At 36.1% G+C, this 25,310-nt stretch overlaps 1 protein-coding gene across 23 annotated transcripts in view; it reads right to left on the bottom strand.

Annotated features, from left to right (window-relative positions):
* The window catches only part of AFDN (afadin, adherens junction formation factor), a 115,487-nt gene that overhangs the window by 25,727 nt on the left and 64,450 nt on the right, over nt 1–25,310 (bottom strand). For all 23 annotated transcript variants that reach the window (XR_010027120.1, XM_063151749.1, XM_063151735.1 and 20 more), the window contains 7 exons: nt 24,817–24,962; nt 23,683–23,777; nt 21,485–21,750; nt 20,863–21,006; nt 19,521–19,719; nt 17,800–17,903; nt 16,269–16,355 (listed from right to left, as the gene is read on the bottom strand). Coding sequence is in view for 22 of the 23 variants with exons in the window: in XM_063151749.1 (XP_063007819.1) it covers nt 16,269–16,355; nt 17,800–17,903; nt 19,521–19,719; nt 20,863–21,006; nt 21,485–21,750; nt 23,683–23,777; nt 24,817–24,962 (1,041 nt within the window). In the remaining variant the exon portion in view is untranslated. The remainder of the gene's footprint in view (nt 1–16,268; nt 16,356–17,799; nt 17,904–19,520; nt 19,720–20,862; nt 21,007–21,484; nt 21,751–23,682; nt 23,778–24,816; nt 24,963–25,310) is intronic.

Below are 25,310 nucleotides of genomic sequence, written 5' to 3' on the forward strand. Positions count from 1 at the left end.
TGATTACTCCCTTACAAAATGACACTAACAGAATCATCAGAAACATGGAATACCTTTCTTGAGAGAACCAACTAAGAAGACACATTGGCTCCTCAGCTCAGCAACAATCAAGGAACTGAAGGCCAATGGGATTATGGGTTGCACTGATAGAATTATTTATCATCTCTCTGATCAGCCAGTAGAAAACATGTTCTTACCTCTCCTATCACATCTAGAATGCTTTAAATAGTAAAACAAAAACAAAATGCAACCAATCTCCACCCTGCAAAACATTTTCCATAAGATTTCATAATTAAATTGGGAAACAGCCAGGAACAAGACTGCTGAAAGACGCCAAAGTGTAAACAGAAGCCAGGATTCTCGGTAGAGCTCTTTGAGGCTTTAGGGAAAACACCAACCAACCAACACAGAACCACCACCGCCCCCACCCCTCCCAAAACAGATACAAGGCACTCTGAAATTATAGAAAGCTAGAAACCAGGATGAACCACAGAATAATTTGGGTTGAAAAGAACCTTAAAGACCATCTAGCTCCAACCCCCTTTGCACAGACAGGGACACCTTTTACTAGAGTGAGTTGCTCCAAGCCCCCAAGTGTTCAGCATGGCCTTGAACACTTCCAGGGATGGGGCATCTGCCACTTAGCTGAGTAACCAGTTCCAATCCATCACCACTCTCACAGTAAAGAACTTCTTTTCACCATCTAATCTAAACTTACTCTTGTCCAGTTTAAAGCCATTCCCCCTTGTCTTGCTCTTCTAACAAGTCCCTCTGCAGCTGGCTGGCTGGCACCCTTTAGGTATTGTAAGGCCACAATTAGGCTACTCAGGGGTTTTTACTTCTGGCTGAACAATCCCAATTCTCCCACCCTTTCCTCACAGGAGATAAAGATCTTACACTTTTGTTATGTTCTTTGGCTAAAGGCAGCACAGCTGGAAGATACCATATCAGTCAGATTTTTGCTTTAACTGTGCCTATAACCCTGACAGTAATTCTTCATTATGGTTCAAAGGAGCTGGCATTTTACTCCTCATTGCTTCTTTTACAATGCTTTCATGATATCTATACAGTTTGTCAATCTCTTTCCTGTTCTTTTAAAGGAAGTTATGAGCAGATGTATTAGCTCCAAGTCATCTCACTTAAATACAAAAACAATGCATTTTGAAAGCATAAAAATTACTTAAAAATAAATCTCTGTTCAGATTACATGACAAGAAAATCTCTATCAGTTACCACATTTACTCATGTCTTATTAGGACCAGTGAGCTTCTCCTCTAATTCACATGTCATTTAACATGCTTCTAAGGATATACATGTACAAGCTTGGAAAGACTTCTCACTAAATACCTTAAAATCAACTCATCACCTTCCCTTCAACTTTCACCCTAAGCTTTACAGTAACTTGAATCCAAATTCCTAATTTCTATTGAAATAGACTTGATTTTGCTTTGTTTCTACCTTTCAGAAGGCTGCATTAGAAGAAAATATACAATTTTTTAGAAACATAAAATGGTTCTTAATATGTAGTCAGTCATACTAAACTCCAAAGTGAATAAAATTCTTATATGCTCCACATGGGTTTTCCTGTTTTCATTTAAGCCTTTAAAATTGAACAGATTTCTTTGTGAACTACTTATTAAACTGCTTTTCTTTCAAAGGAATGTGAAAGTCAACATAATTAAAACTATTCCCCCACAGATAGAGCAATAACATGTATGTATCAGTAACAAAAGTATGATAAACCTCCTTTTCACTTTATTTTATTTTCTCCAATCTTTAATACCAGAAGCATGTGCATCCATAAGGCTTTTAGTCCAAACAGAAGAACACAGCTGTAAAGGAGTCAGATGACTGTGGAAAGCAAGAATGCAGTAAGCATAAAGAGATGGCTTATTCCCTTTCCCCAAGATCAACATACTGAAACATACAGCATATTTTCTCAAATATACATAACCAAATACAAAATCACGAAAACCTTTTCAAGGATTTTTCAAAAAATAAGATATTCTATATTTAAAAAAGCCTCATCTGCTGTACCACACTTTCTAGCGCTACCAATCTACTCATTTTCTTTCACACTTGATGCAACTTTTTCCCACAATCCTTGCAGAAAGTAAAAGATACTCTTTGAGGGAAAAATTTGGGAAATCCTCTCCTTTAAGTAATACTTTAAGGAAAAAAACCACTAAACTGCTAGTGCTGCTTCAGTTCACCTGGGTGACAATATTCTCTAACTGAACTGACTATAATACAACTCTGAGGACTTCTAAATGACACCTACTTTTACAATGCTTAGCCAAAACAGGTCCCTAGGGGAAAAGAAGTTCCACAAGGAAGATATTAGCTGAGCAGAATTCAACAAATACTGAACTGGGGACTGAAGACTGAAGAAGGGAATATGGTATTTAAAAATGCTCATACCTGATGCACATCAGACCTAAGTTGCAATATGAGAAACACCTCCATTCTGTGCTTTTACAATCCAGTTAAATAATCAATGCACAGAAACCTTTATACACAAATAAAGCGCATAAAGCCAAGAGAACTAGTTTGGAGGCCAGCAAAGAAGCACTACCCACACATTTCAGGATTTAAAAAATCCTATAATAATAATTTAATTACAGTGACAGTGGTAGTGTACTTATACAGAGTGTCAGGAAGAAACCCACCTGTCTGCTCCCATGCTGTCTCACACTTGGAGCTGTGCAGGCACTACTGTGTTGTGGCAGGTCCCATGACAGACCTGGCTGGAGACTCAGCTGATCCCGGTCTCCAGTTCCCCTCCTCCCAAATACAAGCTTTGTTTTCATCTTAATCAGCTTCCCTAAATTGTTTACAGCACAGCATGATTTGTTCATAACAGTGCAGGAAAGGAGGTTGCTAGGAGGGGCCTGAATCATTAAGGGAGGTTAATTCCTTTATTTGGTGAATAACGTTATTTTCAACCCAACAACTTAAACCATTTGAAATTCCTAAATCTTACAATAGCTCACCTATTAACTTTTCAAGCAGCTCTGTGTAGTGCCTGCAAAACAACTGTATTCTAGTGGGAGCTGATCCCCAAAACAATTGCAAAACAAACACCCACATACATGCAGGTTCCCACACAGAGAAGTAAACTACACAGTGGAAAATCTCTTAATTTTTAAGCCTTTGAATGCCTGCATGGTAAACGCACTGAACCAGTTACACTTCCCAATTTTGCCAAGTCCCATCCATTCTCCTTCTAAATGTAAAAAATTTCCTAACTTAAGCAAGGGATGGAGATGAATGACACATGTAGAACTGACAAAAATGCATCTGGCTAAAAAGTACAATGCGCTTTTACTCATTTAATTGCACAATGGGATATAAATATTATGTTCCTGCCCTCCTCTTTTTCCACAGAACTTTATTCGATCTCTGAGGCCAAGCATGAAAAGATTCTTGAAAATAATCTTCTCCATGCTTGGCTTTAAGATGCATAAAGCCAACACATGGGGGAAACTGAGGCAAGCTATTAAATCCAGTCTCCAAGATGAAGCCACACATTTGCATGAGATGCAACACCTGTATAAAGATTTTTTAATCATCTCACACTTATCTTAAGAAGTAATTGAATGTTTTAAAAGAGCACAAGTTGAAAGATGTTAACACATTGCACTTGGAGTTCAGTCAGAGTATGAGAATAATTAATCCTAAATTTGCTGTGGTTTACAAGTTGGAATTCTATGACAAAGGACAACTTTTCCATTTAACGGGAATTTTAATAACCGGAACTCTAAAAGATTTTCTAATCCTACTTGGGAGGTAAAAATAAAGACAGGACACGTCTGCATACAGATGTCTGCTAGAATAGTAACTTGGGTCATTATTCTAAACCTAAATGAAGAAAAACTATGGGAAAATGTTTAAGTGTCCAAACTACCATGTAAACCATGTAAAAACAAAATAAACAAGGAGTCCTCCCTTACTGATAGACTAAATGGAGTTACAAGTCAAGGGGATAAATGAAAAACTGATGTAAGAAACACTATCAATAAATTCAGAGATTAAAATTCACCGGGAGTTCTACTTTCCTTAGACCTACCTTTATCTCATCTGTGTGGCCCTGTACAGGCTGTGACAATATTTAAAGTTGGACTGAAGGTAAGAAAAGAGGAGTAGCTCTGTTTTTTACAAGGCAGGCTAGTTTGAAGCCTGCAGAACCACAGAACAAAAGCACGTTTAGAAAAATCTTACAAGATGGAGTCTGAAATTACAACCAAAGACTATAAATTAAAACCAAAGGAAAAGAAGCAAGGAAATGAAACACAGAGAGGGTTTAATAGGCATCTGGCTGACGATGACTGTTGAGTTTTCTATCAGTACTGGTCAGAGGCCATGAGTTGCAGAGTCCATGCAAATCTAACTTCACTTGACTATAAGACCAAAGACTGGAGCAGAGAACAGCTAACCAGCTGGAACTGCAGCAAGAGCTTCCAGTTATTTTTTAAAAAAACACTACTATTTATCTTGGAGATGAATGAATTCAGACAGACTGGAGCCAACAAAAAACCCATTAAAATGCAACAATTAAAGTCGACATTAAAATCTCACCTAAGAGATAACTTTTTTTTAACATAAATAACATTGGTATATTCTGACAAATGTGCTCTTATACATGGACACATATATATTCTTCTCAACTAATGCAGGAAAAGTGCTTGCTAGGTACTCATGTTTGGAAAATCAAGATGTAATGAAGACTCTGTAAACTTTCACTTACAATTGTCTTCTAAATAGCAGTAGGATAACTGGAAAACCTGAGCTAGATCTCAGGACATATCACCTTTCATAAAGGAATTCAGTAAAGAATTTATTGAACAAACAAACAAATAAATTGACTGAATTGCTTTCCTGTAGGGCCTGAAAGACTGGAAATGTTCCGAGAACTCATGTACCTATTGCAATCTATAGCAGCTAAAGAGCCAATTTTGGCACCTCTGTTCAGCACAACTTCAGTCTCTATAATGCTGATATATTATATTTAAGATGGCACTGACACAGGGCAGGGCAGCAAACAACTAACCACTACAGTACCTCACTAAAACAGAACCTGAAAGGTGAAGAAAATAAACAACCTCCCCCCAATTTATAGGATTTTCATTCTTCAAGTCACAAAGACTTCAATCCCCAAAAAAAAAAAAACCCTACAAATTCACTGAGAACAGGGGGATGGAAGAAAAACTAACTTGATACAACAGAGCCAAGTCAATTTAATGCATAAAAAAAAAAAAAAGTTCAGCTGAGACAATGCTATACGAAGATTTCATACCTGTTATCCAAAAGGGTATTATTTGCCTCTTTTAAGCCTGGTACAATTTTCTCCTTAATCACAAAAATTCTGTAATTCTGTCATGTCAAAGAAGCCGAAGGACCAAGCTGGATAATGTAATCTAACTTAAGTTTTTGAGATAGCCTAACAAGAAACAAGTCCTTTTCCATCACATCCATTTTTAATATATTAGTACACAGTAGCCTATAATTGTTTGCACAATTAGGATTATTTTGCAAGCTCCTCCTTGCTCTGAAAGGATTGTGCCCAAAATACTGCATTTGCTTAAGAGTATCACTATGAAAACTGTAGAAATAAAAGAGGCACCATTAAAGAATACCTGACCAAAACAAACCATTACAGCTAGTTCTATAGAATATTCACACTAATGAAGACAAGAACAAGATAAACTACAGTGATCTAAAAAAAGAAATTGCTAGTCCTACATCAGGAGGATATAAAATTGAGGATGTACAAAAGTACCACAGTAACAAATTAATAAACATGACAGATTTAATCAGAAAAGTTAAGGAGAACAGATTTTATTGCTAGTCACAAGATGAGTTTTATAAGACTTCCTTGTCAGTAACAGACACAGGGAACTTTGTCTGACATACATTCTATTGGCCATAAAACTAGAGAACATCATACAGTGCAACTGTACAGAAAAGTCACAGTTTGAGTAACAGGAATATCCGACAGACTTCCTAATGGCAGCAGCACAGCTATCCATGAGCTGGTGAGTCACCATAGAAGCATGAAAAGCAGGCAGAAGAAATTCTGCTTGCTCCTCCTTCCCATCTGGTATTTGCCAGGACAAGCAGCCATAAAGGCATGGTGAAAACAACAGCCAGCTCCTTCTAGTGAGAATCAACATGCAGCTTCATTCCCAGGTGAGCCACCCCACAGCCCCACCAGCATCCCAGTGTAAGGAATAAGAGGGAGTGAAGGTCCATCTGTTGACCAGGTGCTAACCTCTTAACAGCTGAACCACTCCCATGCCCACACATCCCCACCCAACATAGGTGGATCACACACCAGCTGTACTTTCTGTGAGGTTAGCAATATTCCTGCAGTTTTAGAAGACCTGTAAAATGACCTGGTTATTTCAATACCTATAATGAGAACTAGAACTACAAAAACTATTATAGAAACAGTTTTACAGTTGTTAAAAATAACAGAAGACTTGTATTAAGTAATTAAGGAAAAACTATGCATCTGCAGAGCAGATCTGCAGTACAGCACCTAACCAAACCGGTGCTGCTCCAGACAATTAACAGGAAGGTCTTGTCATTACTTGTTCTGAAGCCTCTTTTGCCCACACCCGTTGAGCTTCATATACTTTGTTTATCACTCTGATAAAACTAAAGCAATGAACAGCTTCCAATGAAGTCTGGCAAAATCATACCTGATTAAAAACATACCCTTCAATAACAAATTTTTTTAAAATCTTAAATGCTTCAATACAAAAAAAAGTTTCAATATAAAAGCTGACTTTAATTTCCATAAAATGTCAGAATGTCTTCCTAATGATCTTTCAATATAGAAATGTACATTTCCGTCTTAAGTATATATACATGTAAATGGTTTCACATTTCACATAAATAGTAAAATGAAAAAGTAGTACTGAACTGAAAGTATCTTTGCTCTCCAACTATACTTTGAATCCACAAAAGTGTCATACAGTCACCAACCTTTTTAAGTAATACTCCAATTTAAGTGGCTTCAGATACCAAGACTATATATCAAAACATTTCAGTAGTTCATATAACCACACATCTTTTAAAATAAGTAATTTTCAAGATTTTCTTAAATTCTTCATATTTAGGCAAACATGAAATAAGATTTTATTTTAATAATGTAGGTATCACATATATGTGTGCACACATCTTACATATATATGTGTACAAATACATTTTACTAAAGGTATCTGGGATGTCTCACAGTTCTTCCAAGTCACTTAAGCTTCTGTGGTATTTTATAAAAATTAAACAGTTTGATACACAACGAATCAACTGCAAATAAAATGTGTTTAAAGAAAATAGCACAGAATTGTCGCTTATCAGGCCTGATACCAGCCATCAAGCCTTTTATCTGCCTACACCCAGAGTAGATTTCACTGATTTTTATCAAGGCTAATTCCTGATCCCAGATTCTTAAGCTTCCACAGCTTCTCTGCAAGTTGTAAAAAACATCCTTAAAAGCAAGTCTATGGAACAGAATCAAGTCTCATTCTGACTGCTCTGGAAAGTAATTTATCTAGAAGCAATTAAGTAACCCAAGCTTGTAAGCATTTTAAAAAATAACAGTTTACTAAACTATGCAGCACATTTACAAATTCACTCTCTAGGAGGCAAAAGCAAAGGTTTTTGACCACCCACCCACTCACATTCCATAAAGCTGCATGTGTTCTTTAGGTTGTATCTGGATGAGTATAAATTTTATCTTCTTTAGGTACTAAATATACTAAGTCTAAGACTCACTGAACTACTTGCTGCGGGCCCAGAGGCAGAGAAAGGCCAACTTTGTAGCTACTGGTCCCACCTCTAGCAAGTGCACACTTTTCTGGACTTGAAAATCACAAAAAGCCCACTTTGTCAGAGAAAGCTAAGGTCTGTGTTGTCTCAAGACCAATGCAGACACTTCAGAAATCTGTCATCATTAGAGAAAATACTTTTCAAATATAAATGAGGTGAACCAGCCTACTGTATCTAAAACTGATCTGTTAGCTGCGGTTAGTTACAGCTGCACTGAGTCATGTTGTACCCTGACTCAAAAAGAATTTTAAAACTGACCCATGCTCTACATACAACATACTTTTGCTTTCCCCTCTCACATACTCCTCCATGTTAGGGGCCAAGACCCAAATGTTTCTGGAGCAAGGAAAAGTACAGTGACAAATGGGCAAAATATTTCCAATTAAACAAACAAAAATATTTCCAATCAAACAAATCAAACAAAGCATTTCCAATTAAACAAAACAAGCACAAGGTTCTCACCAAAACTTTGGTGATAATCAATATTATTCAACAGGTAAAGATACTAAGCATTTAAATGCTATGACCAATTCCACAGCAGCTTTAAACTGCACTGAGTGGGAAAAACAGATGAGAAGTGCCTTAATACACAAAGGGAAAAAAAGGCAGATTGGCAGCAGTACATCCAACATCTGACACATCCAACAACCGAGAAACTTTATGTCTGGTGTATCCAGATGCTCTACTTATAAGAAATCTCTAAGGGAGTAAAGAGAAAAGACTGAAGAGTTTTGTTATTTTTAATGGAATAAGGGTTACATGCTACTTTTTAACAAAAGAATGTTTGCAATCAAGATTGACTTGCACACAAAGCAAGCAAGTGAATATACTCTCGTCTTTGAAATGTGCTTCTCACAGGACAACCCAGGATGTTCTGAAGTGGATGTCCTGAAATGGCATTAATAAATTATCCTGTGCTGTACTCTTGTGCATATGTGGTTGTATGGGGATTTTAACAGTGTCCAGCATGGAAAGCAGGTACACTGACACAAAGAGCTCTAACATCTTCTGTGCTAAACAGAAATACATAAATTTACAACAGCATAATTGCTCTCACACGCCAGGAATGCAATTGACCTAACATTTAACCCTAAGATTGGAATCAAGTATGCAACAGCTCCAAACTTACTTTACTTTATTCTTACTGTCAAGAAATGGGAAAAGTGGTAAGTAAATGCAAAAGGTTTCATATACAACATTTGTAAAAGACTAAGCAAATTTTGTTCATTAGTCTGTCTTGATCTTTCTGGAAAAAGTCATCTTCTTTATTATTATAAATGCTGTAACAATGTAATATACTAGAAATGCATTAAAAGCAATTTAATTAAAAAACAAAAAAAGAAATTAAATACATGAGCATGTTTGATTCCACTTCTCTTTTTTGTTCAAAGGAAAACCCTTTCACTGAGCTCAAGGAAAATTTATTGCTTGAGCTCTATTTCACCAGACAAGGGTTAACTTTTTCATGTATATTTGCTATAAATACTCCATGAGCACTGACACACTAATAATACTCAGAGTTATGTACAAATCCACAAGTTGTGCTGCAGGTTCTCTGATGCACTTCCTCGGTAAGTCAATTCTGATCCTATGGCTCAGCTTAATTATGTCTGCATTAGGCTTCACAGGCAAGACATACCGGGCAATTTATTTTGGGAAAAAACCCACCCTGTATCTCTGCACTTTTTCAAAGAAATGGCACTTGCCTTTATAGCTAAAGATAAATTACAAACCAAAAAACCCAGAGCATTAACTTCCACATAATGCAGGCTCTGCAGTTTCAGATGGATACAAAGTAATCCTGGATCAGTGTGTACACTAACACATACTATTAAGCACCTAAATTCCTACTCCAACTGAGAGTATTACTCATGCAGCAAAAAGTCAACACAGAAATTACTAAGTTCCAAAAGTTTTTCCCATTAATAGGAAAAAAAAAAAAAAAAAAAAAGAAGAAAAGCTGTATTAACATGTATCTAAACAGAATTTTCAAAGTTATTAGAATGCCACAATTTAAAGAAGCCTGGTACAGGAATTCTAGCTAGAGTGTATATGCGCTACAATTTTGGCAGGCATGCTAAGAATTGCCTGCACACACAAGGTATTAGTGCAATGAGGAAATGGCACATGAATTTTAAAACTCACTTTCTTTCAGAAGGCCAATAATACATGTCTGGGTCACCTATTTGCAGTATCAATCTAAATACCAGAGAATAAATAAGACAAAACCCACTCCACTTCAGCAGAGCTGATGTCTCACAGCTACTGCGAAGAAAAATCACACTGTGACAGTGTAACCTTCAGATTTTACACAGCACATAAAAGCATTAAAAAATTTTTGTACAACATCTACAGGGCACTGAAATGTAAGCAAAAACTCTGCTGGAAGCTAGGAATCAACAAAAACCAAGCAAATTGCTAACACACAGCTACTTATTTGTTCATTATGAAAACTAAACTGGCAAACTACATACTATTTTATTTCTGTGGGATTGAGAAATCTGTTCTGAAAATGAGAATTATAAACTGTGTTTTCCCTAAAGTCCTCCTAAGAAGCCTGTTAAGGCAACACCAGTATTTTAGTTTAGCAGTTTAGTACTGAACATTAAAAAAAAAAAAAACAAAAAAAAACAATAAAAAAGCACCTCCACAAAATTTTAAATCTTATTACTGAAACATTTCAATTAATTTATGCTGGGAGAAAAGGCCAGAAAATTTCCTTAAAATTTCCTTAAATGCTTAGAAAACACAGTCACAGGAAGGCTTTAAATGCTGAGATATTTGAAATCCTAAGACCTAGAACCTGTAAAAAGCTGAGAAACTAAAAAAAAAAAAAAAATTCCATCAACTGTCTGTATTTGCAAAGACAAGTTAGATCCACATTTGTAATTTTTACCAGTATAATTAACTATAAGCATAATTTTCAATTTTGGGAAAAAATAATTAAAATCATGTTCGGACCTGTTCCTTCTACATGGATCTCCTTCAAGACATTTGTCAGAAAAACCTTCATAAAAATTTTATTTTAAAATTGATATTCCTGTAGACTCAAACCCTCCTTAAATTTAACATCTTGAACTGACTGCTAAATATAAAATGACAAACAGTGGTTTAGAAATTAAAGCAAATTTAATTTCGAATCATTTAACTCATCCTTAAGAACAAACAAGGTTGCCAAATAATGCAAATTATTTCTGGGTAAGATGTTACAAATTTGTTTTACAACAGTAAGTCTGTTCCCTGGAGTATTTACTGCTGAACTGTCATACTCATTTTTAAAATGCTTCTATCAGAAAAGAAACACCTTATCACCTCTCACACTATTTCAGTAAGCACTACTTAGTCTGCCTACCTGCTAAAAAATCCTAGAAAATACACTCTCATTTATGTGCCAGTGGGGCCACATACATGTGCATTTTAAGGTCCTTGTATATATCTTAAGGTAACTTTTTCTGTTGATACTACTAAAAGATGACTGGACAAGAAGTAGAAGTGTGCCATACTTTAAAGTAGTAAATCACAATATACTAATGAGTATAACCAGCATGCAAAGATTAATCAACAAAACTTCCTGCAGGACATGGGAATCCTTTCTTTCGTGCAGTAGGAATCTAAACAGAATTGAAATGCCTCTCCTCTGCGAACACGTTCAATAAGAAGCCCTAACTGCAACAAATTTGAATGTTCTGATCTTTTCAGAAGGGTCTAGAGAGTATTAAAAATCTTACACTGCTTGGGACATGGATTTTAATTATTCCACTAAGATTTTTTAAGAGGAAAACAGACTTTTAGAGGAACCTGGATTAAAGCCAGCTAATATGACAAGTAAACAGATCACAGGTCATGCTATTCATGCTCTGGCACAGTAAAATGGTAGTTATCACACCTGAAACTTTAAATATTAATAGTCACTTCCACAAATTTCAGAAGTACATATGAAGAAGAAGCTAAAAAATTAGTTTTTTCTTTCTAGATTTTAGAAAGTTAGCTACTAACATCTGACTATATTTAACTGCATGCTGTATTACATAGTTGCTACATGAACAAATAACTACTGGCAGGTTTAAACAGGCAAGAGAGCAGGAAAAAGTACAGGGATAGTAAAACTTCAGAGAAAAACAGTCCCAACAGAAACCTGAACGGACTTACCATGGATTCTGTTCTTCCAACAACAGAAAACCACATTTTGATCTCCGGGACTACAGATCCTTGAAAGAAAAAAAACAATTCTCCACTTCTCTTCCAGCCCTCAACAGCAACCACCAGCTCTAGTCTGCTGGATTTTCCAAGATACCCATCGAGATAACTCGGAGCTCGATGCTATGACACAGTGTAGCATTTATCAACACCAGCTATAACCAATACAATATTCAGACTCTTACGTAATCAGTTATGCCGTTCTGACTTCCATTTACTTGAGAGGCTTTATTAAACTCTGAAAACTGCTAGAAAAAACAAAAAGGGAGCCCTTTTGTACTAAAGACAAAAAACCTCCAAATTAAACAGGAAGTAATGCGCTGGCCCACAGATGGCTAAGAAGTCACATGCGAAAGCCCCCAAAAAAGTGATATATTTTTAAAGTAAACTGCATGCACACGCAGCTTCCAAATCATCTGGATTTCATAAAAACTTAACCACAATGTGGTTGGGAGTCTGGCAGCTTTTAACATCAAAACATCTTTCAGGGTTAGAGCAACCAAAGTCTGCACACAACCTCAAAAAGCAACACTGTTCCCCGTTCCCTATGCCCGACCACTCCTACCAACTACATTTCCATATTCCATTACAAAAGCTATTGCTAATAAAGCTACAGAGTATTGCTGTAAGAAAACATGCAATAACTACCAAAGGGCAGAACAAGAAGTTGTTCTTCTGGATCACATATGAAGCTATACACTTTAATTTTAAATAAAAATAAAAATTGGTTTAAAGCATTCAGTTTAAGAATTGCTATTAGGTATTTTCTCAATTTATAAAAAAAAAACCACCAAAACCCAAACAAGCACAACACTGTTTACAGTGCTCTGGAAGTTAACAGCTGTTTCATAAGTAAACCTATTTTCTCTGCTATGCTTGCATATAGCATATGTACTTACTACATATTTGCTCAGAGGGACTGTCCTGTCTCAGATAACACCAAAGTGAAGTGAATTAGGTGATGCACTGAATTTCTGCTCTCTCTGGCACTCCTAGCAAGCCTTTAAAACTTCTAATTAAATAAAATACAAGTAGTTGTGATTAGAAAGTGAAAGAAGTAATGCACTTAAACATTTTACCTGTCTCTAGGTGGGATGATGATCCAATAGAGAGTTCTCCAGAGACCTGACACTTTCCTATACTCCTTGACTCACCTCTTCAGGTTTCATTTTGGTTTTAATTATATTAATGTACATGTGTTTGCAAACACCTAGTATCCCAAGGTAATACTTCTATCATAAGAATAAACAGGTGCACAGCATTTCAATGCAAGCTGCATTCCTTCTCTGCTTGTACAACCTTTGTTTCAACTTCAATCCTTGTTTTTTGATTGCAAAAGAGAAGGCATAACAATCACTTGATAATTAGGAACATTTGGTGTAAAGGTATTATAAAAGGTATGATTTCTAATTTTGTCATTATAAACTCTTAATTGGCACAGACTTTAAGCCAATAAAACCTCAAAACTAATAAAAACTCAATCATTAGATTACAAATATTTTAGATGTTTCCTTGGAGATGAACAGAGATTTACAAGGAAAGCACACATTTTTTTGCAATGGGTAGAAGAAAGAAAAACAGTCCATTGGTATTATTTTTCTTTTTGATCTCCTGAGAATCTGCCCATTTTGTCCATCTCTAGAATAGCATCAAGCTGCATGTTAACAAACTCAATCCAAAGCCCATGACTAGTATGAGAAGCCCCGTAACACGTAACAAGAAAGGCAGGTCAGCACTGACATGCAAAGGTATTCTCACAACAGGTTACTGAGAGCAAGTATTCAGGAAATACATCACAGGAAAAGAACTGCTTTCCTAACAAAAGCTAAACAGAGTCAGGGTTGTCCTTCACGGTCGGAGCAGGGCCTGTTGACCCTGCTGCACTTGCTACTGCTACAGCCCCTTGCGAAGCACTGTAGAAACCAACAGTTCATTAAACACAACTGGGTCAGCAATCAAGCTGGGCTCCTGTGCAGGGCAGCAGCAACTAGGTATTTCTCAAAGTATGAGCTCTCATTTCTTCAACTTTATGAGCACCTAATAGCCAACCTTTTACTATCAGCAAGTTTAGAAAAATCTGAATCTGTTCTAATACTTGCCTCTCCCTCTCATTTCAGGCATTCCATCCAGTTAATGATTACAAAATTTTAACAAATAGTCTATTGGACTTCTTCCTACCTTTTTGAAGTTAAAAATGAGAATTTTAACTTTTATGCTGTTAAAAGATATACTACTTGAGACATATAGAAATATATGCTAGCAAATATCACCAATCTAAGGAATAGAAAGAAAAAATGCACCAACCCTTGCTAGCTTCTCAGTCACACTCACTCAGTTCTGTAAGCTGTTCTGCCCTGACCAGACTGAGAAAATTAATGCTTGTGTATTCTTTTTATTCTTCTTTATTCTTTTTTTTAATGAAGCCTATTACAGGAAAAGCAACGCTGATAATTACTCACAGTAAGCAACTTTGAACCTCTTGAAAATAATCCTACTTAACTACTACAGCAACTTATTTCAAACAATGCATACAATCATTTCTATCCAATGAACATTCTAATGACTTCATATTAAACAGAATTTCTATTGTATATACACCAAAACTAAACCAATCTGTTTCTTGCTTATTTCAGAGCAAAATTTAAAACATGACTGTTTTTATATCAGAATTCCAATATTAGGGCAGCACACAGTGGTAAGATAAAATGGGACTGCCTGAACCACTGTTTCCTGCAACTGTGCAGATGAAAACTGTTCCTTCCATGACTGATGAGCTATTCCTTTACAGATGTCAGAAATCATGAAATGTATTAAATAACTTGTAAAAAACTTTCAGATCAAGCTTACGCACTGACAGTAGCATTATTGCATACTGCTAATGAAAGCTAAATGTCAGTTGTTAAATCAACATCTAGAAGCCAGCCAGCTCCAATGAAAAAGGAAATGTTCCCCCCTGTGCTATGCTGCTTCACTCTAGATGAGAAATTAGATTTCACAGAGTAAAGTGAAAAAAAATTACTTCCATGGCACATTTTGAAACATTCAACAGAAATGTAGATGGCAGTCAGAAGTCCAATACATATGTAATCCAGTGTCAAGAACAAGTATTTGCTTCTCAGATTATTAACCCACTCCACTAAAATCAGAGCGGAAAATTGACTTTCCAGATCCTGAACTGTTTCCTCAATAATTGCTAATTGTTTAGAGGTATACACCTGACACCAGATATTTCTTACAGATGTCAGAAATAATTCTTAAAAGCTGATACCATGCAAGACTACCATTTCAAGAACAGACTATGAAATGAGTAAAGGTTGTAAAAATAACCAAAAAACCAAACAGTGCTGTTTAGAAGCAATTAACTATGTGAGGTAACTTAAAAGTAAAACAATCATGTTTTCAGCTCATGCACTAAGTGCCAAGAGTACCACACTATTCTGAAGTTTCACATACTACACAGTGAAGAGAAAAAAAGGAAAGACTTACTCCATCTATTGTAAACCACCTAACCACAACATAGACTTTTCAGTATCACTGTTGCATAATTTATAACAAGTTTTATATGCAAAAGATTATGTCTGCTATTTGACTCAGTTAATAAAGCAAAATCAACCAACTAGTGGAGTCTTCCATCTGGTGGCTGGAGCTGTATGTGCATTCTATACATTACTATGTAGTGCTACAAGCTACACTACACCCTAGCTACTAGCTACAGATACTAGCTACAGCATACACCCACAATTTTAGCGATTACACTGTAGGTCTCCACTGTAAAGAAACAAAACTGAATCCATTCTTGCACCTCTATTCTGTGCAAAAGAAAAGGTGTTGTGTTCATGGCAGAAAGTATTCCAACTTTATTGTATACCTTTGAATTGTTTTGTTTATTCATCAATTAACCCACACACATTCTTTGTGTTTACCTCTTGACTTTCAGCAGAAGTGCTAAATACACCTGTTTATTAATTCCGTTTAATAACACTGCTAACTTTCGGCTCTGAAAAAGTGGAATAAACCTGTACCAGAGGTTTGAATCAAAGTGTTGTAATAACTACATCCATATTATGGCTTCCCTTGTATTGTCTCCATCTGTGTATTTTACAGAAACATTTCCCAATCAGAATAAAAGCGTGATCAACACAATGTGCACAAACAACTTAAGGGAAACAGACTTTTTCCATTAACATTTTCCACAGCAGGCTGTTCTCAGTAAGACTTAAACAAACTGACTTCCATACCTTGGCAGCAACAATGCTCAGTCCCATTCCATTTTGCTTTTTTAGTGTTACAGTGATAATTTCAGGTTCTTTTCTCAAAGGCTGAGCCTATCAAATATTGAAGGGGAAAGAAGAAAAAATTCAGAAGTTCATATTCACTGCCAGGCTAGTAAAGTAATTAAGCAAAATAGTTCATTACAAACAAAACTACTTTGTTAGAGCGGCAGGTCTCACATCGCAAATAATGTATCTGGTATCTATTTTACAGGTAGAAAGGTAGAATAGCTAACATTTAATTAATATGGATTCATATTAAGTACTACACCTGTGTTATACTACACCGCTGAAACCTGAGGTCTACTCATTGTTCCTCCTTCTTTAATTCAGTAAAGAGATTATTAATGAATCACAAATCAAAACGTAACTGCTCCATAAAATTGTAGTACCTTTTAACGAAAACTGACCTTCAGACTCCACGGTTGCCTATTACAAAGGTAAAGGGTGATCTACACAGAGAGCTCAATTTTTAGTGCTGCATCTAGAAAATGATATTTTCTTTGCAGAATTATTAAGAAGCCAATTAATTTCAAAAGCAGAATTAAACCTTTGAAATAAAGTTTAAAAAAAATTTCACTTCTGAATACTCTTGAATACAGCCGGAGTCCCCAGACATGTTTGGTAATTTTTTTTTACATATCTTTTAACATTGCCAGTTCCTCAACTCAAAAAGTTGTCATCACAATCTTCATTAGCTGAAGAATGTCAGTTGGAGCACACCAGCTTGTATTCATACTGAAACATAACTGCAAGTTCTACAAGACCCATGACAAGTAAAAATATAAGCCAAGGAGAGTAATTTAAAAAACTTGTACTTTCTGACTGAGTTCAAGTATTAGAAATGCAAGTAGTTTTTAAGCTGAAAATACTAATAAAATATGATGCTATATCGCTTTAGTTGCTGTAAAAATTATTTCACATACAGACACCATCTTTCCAAAACCAAGCTGTTCTGTAACTTTGATATTCAAACAGACAAGCAGAAAGAACCCACCGCAAAACAAACAAACAAACCCTTACAACAGAAAAGAAAAAAACCCTTACCTTGCACTGAAGTGAGACTCTTTTCAGTAAGTACAATGGAAAACAACAGTTTTTGGGTTTTTTTCAGGAAAAAGCATCAGACTAGAACTTAATATTAAATATTTGGTTGGTAACTGCCAATTTATAAATAAATCAGCCTAGGGTTCTGTAAGTTATTTATAGAGCCACATCCATATATTATTTTGCCTGTGTTTAGAAGAAATTTCTTCACTGTTTATTCTCAGATGGGGGAATATGACAAAGCTTACTTATGTGAAAATTATAATCATGCTACAGCCTAGAAAAACAGTGACTTCAAAAAATATCCAAACAGTTCCTTAAATGCACCAAGTCACTGATGCACTACATGTTTAACAATGAATCCTATTCTTCCTAATAAGGGCCTGATCACATAAAACTCAATGCCTTGCCAAGATTGCAGTCAGTACTTATTCACTAAATCAATACTTACCAGCTCAGCATTCTCATGGGACAGGTGACTTTCGTAATCTGCACCTTCAAAGTATATTGTCCATGTGCCTGGTGACCGTGGATGAGGTATTAGTCTACAAAAGCCTAAAAGAAAAAGTAATGTCAATATAGTCATGGTATTTTCTCAAGGGAATAATTAAAATAAAATAGAATTCACCTTTTTATGTTCATTAACGTGTCAAATCTTATATCTCAGATGCCATTATGGCCTTTGCAGCAATTTTATGCTATCACCTGCAAAATCCTACAGTTCTATAGCTGCCGCTTCTCAGAAGCATACTTATTTAAAAACACTGCAAGCTCACAGAAAACTCCAGGGCTGCAAAATATTGCTTTTACCAACCAGATTCAGAAGAGACATGAAACACCAAATAATTTTTTAGAATACAAACTACCAGAACTCTGATTAAAACAGTGCTACAGAAATTTACTTTGCGGAGGGTCTAGCTAACCAGTCTTAGCATAGATTTAGCAGAGGAGAAGCTCTGTGTGCATTCAATATGGTTTCAAATGCAGCACTGCAATTTACAGGTATTTAGTTTCATTTCCTTTTTTTAACTTGAAAAATTCCTAGAATTTTGAAAAAGAAGCCACAGCAGTTCAGAAATATCCAACATTTTCTCCTACATCTGGGACACTGAGAACACACATCACACAGAAATTATTAATCACTGCATTCAAATATATGATATTCTCCTCCTCATCAAGACCATTTTTCTGCAATTCAGTTTACATTGTTTCACTCCAAAAAGCCCCTCAGCATAATTTAAGGGATACCCAAAAAGCAAAATTTTGAACATATGCATTTTAAAAGCCTTACTTATAATGAATATACAGCCATTTGTATGGCAATGAATTATACTTACTAATTAAATAATTTATTCTACTAAGCTCCTTTAGTTTCAAAATTGCCCTCTGCTACTAACTGGACTTTCAAAACAGTGAGTTTCCTACTTTTCTTTTAAAAGCAAGAATATAGCTTTTCTATAAACTAAGCTGCAGGCAACAATTGCAAAGGTTCACTGTAGTACAGAGTGAGTTTGCTTTTTCAATAGCCTCCTTTGCTACAGCCTCTTATTTACCCTGACATTCCTGTAAAAGTTTTTTAAACAACTGCTTTTAAGCAGAAAATTAAGAAATTCTAATAAAATTGAGGAGCACCAAATAAAGATTATAACTTGCTGATTTACTGAAAATGCTCAGACAGACCCCCTGCTTTACTTCCACAGGTTTAAGTCAGTTTCATGCAACCAAAAGATCTATCATCTACTTGTCATTTGAAATGCTGTTGGACTACAAATGCCCAAACCATAAGTTCTTACACTGATCAACAGTGAAAGAATTATTTTAACCTCATAAGGTTTTTTAATGTAATATGGAAGCAGCTGATGAGTAAAGAAAAATTAGGTTCTAACTATTCAATTCACAATAGTTTTAAAAATCAAAAAAGTTTTGGAGCTAAGGCACAACAATATTTTGGCAGGCTCCAGAACCTTCAAACTGAAAGAAAGGGACAGGGAGAAAGGTTAAGGATTAAAAAAGCCTTAATAATTTTAATGGCTTGCAAAAGCAAACACTTGAAGAGCATAGAATAAAAAGACTGAATCATACACAAAGAAAAAGTGGCTTACACTTTACTAAAATATATTCTGCATTCTGTGTTTGCTACACAGATCATTGCAAAACAACAAAAGAACTAACCTCTTTGACAGAGCGGATCTAAAAATTCTTGTAAACCGCTTGGAACATTTCTGACAACATCACAGGAATAGCCATCTTCTGGTAAGAGAAAAGGTAGCTGTAAGTCAGGATCCTCTTCCAGCTGGACTTCTCGGCCATCGCTGCGAGCAAGTTCATCAGCCGTATTTTCTGCAACAGTTACTACATTCTCTATCAATTCCTGGACAGAAGGCAGAAAGACATTATTACTACAAAGCAATCATTTTATGAAGTTAAAAAACCTTACATTAAGATGATGTTAAGACTGCAAGAAAAATCAACTTCTTTGGCTCTGCTATGTACAGTCAGTACACTGCATTGCTTTATTTTATGAAATCCCACAGATAATTGTATTAGCAAATGAGACATAAACTCTTATTTTTACTTCAGTATTTTCCAAACCTGTGGTGCATGTTTTTAATTTATTATTATTATTATTAACAATAATAACAATAATAAAAAAAGCCTAAGCAACTATGGAATTCTACTTTTGTGTAAACAGGTAATATGGGTTATGTTCTTCAGCAAAAGACATTTTAGTTTGGTGCCAATACATAAAAACATTTCCAAGCTACACATCCTTCCTCCCATTCCCCCAACACCTTTTCAGTTGTTGTATTAGTGCTTCTGACTTAAGAAACAAATGTATCCAAAGTTCATAAAAGATGGACTTTGCAAATAATGCATTCAGCTACATAAATATTAGACTACCTCTGCCTTTTTTTTCTTTTCTTTTTGAGATCAGTGAACTATCAGAGTTTACCCAAAGAGTGCTTTTTACAATTCTGCAACACAGCTGTCTTTTTAATTTTGCCATGGATAAAACTTAGAATAGCCAGTCATCTTAAATATCAAGAAAAAACACAGTCCCAAAACCAACATTATACATATATATATACATACAAGTTGCAGGTATCAGTACGTTAATCAAAGAACAATCATCCGCTGCTTGTATGAAGGGATTCAAGATGCCTCAATATTTACCTCCAACATGTCAAAAAGTGTATTGTTTCTGATGCTTTCCTTTAGTTCTACAAATTAGCAAAGCTTGATCCTTCTGGTTACACAGAACCAGATTTTAGGGGCGCTTTGTTCTCTCTTCTAGCACCTTTCTCTATTTCCTTACAAATGGTGCAAGATACAGTGACACCTCTGAATATGTGCAACATGGAATGGCACCTTCCTTTCTAACTCAGTGTAAGAGATTCTTGTTAACACCCTGCTTGAGTCAGTGAAGTACATCCACCAAAGGTAAGATAGTTATTCACAGCCAATGGCTTTTTATCTCCAGTACGTTAAAACTGGAGTGACAGAAGAGACTTACTGTTGGGATGAGTGGTTCGTCTGGAGCACAGTGATAATTCTGCAACAAGGCTTGTAGCTGCAGAGAATTCAGCTTAAAACAAGTACTGTTAATATTTGGAACATCTGCATGTGAGTATTTGTCCATGGTAAGCAATGTGGTTGCCTAGAGGGGAGAAAAAAGTCCCAGATGACAAATTAAAACCAGAATAAAACTTTAGGCCTTATATCTAAATGCTCTTTAGATATGGGAAAAGAGAAAGCAAGAAGACAGATCTGTAACAGAAGCAACATCAATAGCCTCCCCAAAAAACCACTAAATAAAAATGAATTAATATTGAAGCTGTAATAAATTTTTTCAGCTGCTCTTCCTGTCTCTGTTTGGTATAGTTACAGCTCAGTCTTACAGCTCAGTCTTCTTTCTAATAAATGAAAATTTAACAACCATGTTCACTATTAATTTCACTTGTAATTAAACATTAACGATATTGAAAACATGTTTTGTGTCTTTACCTCAATGCTATCTCAGCATTCCAGGACTGACTCACTCAAGTCCACATACTATTTTCTAGGAACACAGCATAGGCAAATATTGTCTTTGAATATATGAATATGTGAGAGGCGTTAATCACAAATACACTCACCTGTACTATTCTGCTCAGGTGGCAATCAGCAGCCAATTCCAAACCCTGTTTTTCTGCCCAGGCTTCAATGTGGCCAAGCTGTTGGCGCATGATAGCTCCCCAGTAATGTGAACATAACCCTGAATCTGGGGCTGTAACTAATCTGTTAAAAAGCCACATGTTGATAAAATGAAAGAGCTGGGAGAAGAGCTGTATGGTCAGAGCAGCATTTACTCTGCATCGTCGCAACAGGGACATGGCTCCAGTCAAGGTATGCAGCACATCATCTACAGAGATAAAACAAAAAGTCACTCATGTTCATAAACTGCAGAGTACACCTGGTTTAGGCAATAACACAAAGACACTCAAGTCAGGCTGGTGAATGCTAGGTGGAACCTATGTGTATTTAATTACACATCTTTCAGAAATACACTTACTGGTCCATGATTTTAAAGATGGAACAACTTTCAAATTCTAGGTGGAACATAACTCCTGAAATGAAAATAAATTCTTGGGGAAAATATTTATCATGCAAGTAAACAACTGGCTATACCCAATGTTTAAATCACATTCTCACTTCAGTAAACTGATTTTTCTATTAGTTTTTATAACAAGTTCATATTCTGTTCTTCTGTGCAACCTTTGTATTTTACTGTTTCAAATGCATCTTCTAATTATTCCATAGCTTCTTATAAGTATCAAATTGTACTCAGAAATTTCAGCTGAAGTTATTTGCACTGTATGATGCAGTTAAACTATAGAATGCACCTTCTTTTCACACATCAGATTTTTAAAACACTTCAAAATCCCATTTTCCAATTACTCCCCAATATTACCTAACAAGCAAGAGGGACTTCTAATAGCATCACCAAGAGCAAACACCCTCATATATTTCTCAGTGGAAGCAACACATCTCCAGGTCTTCTTTAAAGCAATACTTTTAATTGGAAATCTCTTTTGAGGAGACCATTAGTTTTTTTAGAATTGAAACTCCAGATTGCGTCTGAAAAAATATCTATAATGGTTATGAGAAATCTATAATGCAGCTCAAAAATAACTGAAATAATAAACAGCATCTTTTATTCCAATATCAGCTTTTAAACAGCTTTTATTCCAATATCAGTTTGCTATATTTTCTGGGTTTGTGCCCCCAGAAGTACTCTCACAGTACATCGCCCTACAAACATAGCAGTGCCTCTTCAGTCTTCCTTAAAGGTTCAATGCAGGAGAAAAAGCAAGAACAGAAAGCTTGATATCTAAAGTACCAGAAAGTATCTATTAAATTTTCGTACTTCAACAGAATGCTCTGTTTAATTGCTCTGTAGATCACTTTTCCTTCAATTATTGAGGCATTAGAAGCCTGAGCAGAGTCACTGAGCACGGATTACAAACGCAGGGTGATACAGAACACACTGAGCAGGGTGCTCTGGTGGCAAGCATCATGTTTCAAGTATCACAGCAGGGAAGCCTGGCAGGAAGCTGCATGGCCAGCCAGCCTGACCTTAGTAGCTGGGAGGCTCTTCATCAGGTTCTCCCATAACATCTCTACAGTTATGGGAGGAAACTGCCAAGGTGAGGACTGGATAAACTGATGGCAACACATGGCTGGACAATAGGACTCGGTGCATTTGCAATGTCCAGCTGGCAATCACAGATTAGTGGCTTCCCTCATGTTTTGAGGGGAGACTGATACTGTTTAATTAATACCTTCAATTACTGATCTGAGCAATGTGATGGAGCACATTCACAGCAAGTTCACAGATGATACCAAGAGGGGGCAAAATACTGATACACTAAAGAGCAGCAGCATTTTTCAGGAGGGCCTCATTAGGCTGGAGAAATGGGCTGACAGGGATTTCATGAAGGTCAAAGGCAACTGTCAAGTCCTGCACGTAGGACAGAGTAAGTCTGTGCAACAGCACAGGACAGGTGCCACCCAAACAGAAAACAACCCCAATGAAAATTATGGAGACATCCTAGTAAACATCAGGATGAATGTGATTGAACAGTGTGTTGTTGCTTGAAAGGTATCCAGTTGCACAGTTAGCTGCTGAGTCAGCAGCAGTGCAGCTGGCAGGAGGGAGAGAGGGAAGCAATCCTTCCTATGCACTCAGCATTGCCAGACTGCCTCTGCAGCACAGCATCTGCTTTCAGAAACCCTGGCACAAGGAGGATACAGGTTTAAGGGACCAAATTCAGTAGAGATCAAGCAGTCTAACCTATTTTAGGCCTCTGAGGATTATTTTCCTCTGGATCATCCAGGAATGCTGGCATGTAGTTATTAAGCTCTGACTGCAGACAATGAACCAGGTACCTGGAAGGGAATGGGGGAAAAAGTGAATTTTAAATCCTCCATGTGTTCATTACAAAGATTCTAAAGAGAAGAGTTCTACCATATTACAAGATTCCTGAAATTTCTGTGTTATGAATGTGATTATAGGAAACCCAATAATACTTTTTAAAAGGGCTGAGATACCAATTTTCCCATAAATTTCCTAGAAATGTTGCACAAATAATTAGGTTGTCTGGGAACAAGCAATATGCATCTACATGCAATATTGCCACCACACTGGTAAGAGACAGTCACATGCTACACAAAGAGATGCTGTCAGGCCAATCTTGGGTTCCATCAGCAGTGGCTTGGGGAGAAGGAAAAAATCTGCATATGAACAAAAATTAAGCTTTTATTTTGATTAATGTTGTGCTTAGCCAATACTGTTATCTTTATTCAAGAACACTTTCCTCTGAGGGTTTCCCCTTCCCATTTGGTTATTTAATACAATTTTTCCTTTAATCAGTACTGTAATTGCCTGAGCTGACACGTATAGCTTGATTTTTTTACTCCAAACCAAAACCTGTCCTTCCTTTTTAAAGAAAAAACTATGCAAAAAAACCACTGTGAAAATTGCTATTTAGGAGAATTATGAAATTAGATTATATTTAGAAGCCTTTAGTGAGCACAAGATTCATTACTTTAAAGACCCAGGAATATTTAAGCCTATGTATTTACATACTAACAGCAAAACTAAACTTACCTCACAATTTCACATTAAATTAAGAGAAAGCAATCAACACAAACTAAATTTCCCTAAAATTATCATTGGCTGCCTCAACTATCACAAGATTATCTAAGAGATAAAACTTGTGCACAACTCAGTGATCCTTATTCACAAAACAGGGCATCTGTCTAAAGAAGTAAGTCTAGGCCGTTCTTTTAAGTTTTCCTCTCAGGTATTTAAAAATACTCAAAGGATATTATTGCAATATCTAAAATCTGGCAGAAATGTGAAGTTGTTCTATAAATCAGAGAAACAAAGAAAATGGTAATTGAAACAGAAGTTTGATATCCTTACTTGAATGCCATTTGAACCAAGTGCGCCAAAACATCTTGTGCATCCACAGTAATTCGGCTAAGATCTCTGTCTTGCTTTATGAAATTGAGTAGTTCAGATGCATTTGCCATCCAAAAGGCAAGGGCCCCAGCAATATTCTTCTGTTTCTGTAAGTGGAAAGAAGCAAGAAATAATACAGGGAAATAATTTTCTGATAAAGCATGGCAGCTTAACAAGGCTCCAAAAGATAGACCAGTACCTCTTCCCATTTCACCAAACATCTCTCAGATACCAGATATTTGCAAAATGTTTGTACGTAATACTGCAATTGCTGTAACTACTATGTTTAATTTTAACATGTTCACTGAACACATGAAATGCTAATAAATTGCCAATAGCCACATGAATGAAAGCCACAGTGTAAGCATCAAATTACACAGTGTTAAGAGCTTAGCAGATGCAGTATCTGGTAATCTGTGCACTTTTAAGCGCATATTCACTACTGCCCACTGCCA

The sequence above is a fragment of the Melospiza melodia genome, chromosome 3 (assembly GCF_035770615.1).
Source record: "Melospiza melodia melodia isolate bMelMel2 chromosome 3, bMelMel2.pri, whole genome shotgun sequence".
NCBI classification, from domain to species: Eukaryota; Metazoa; Chordata; class Aves; order Passeriformes; family Passerellidae; genus Melospiza; species Melospiza melodia.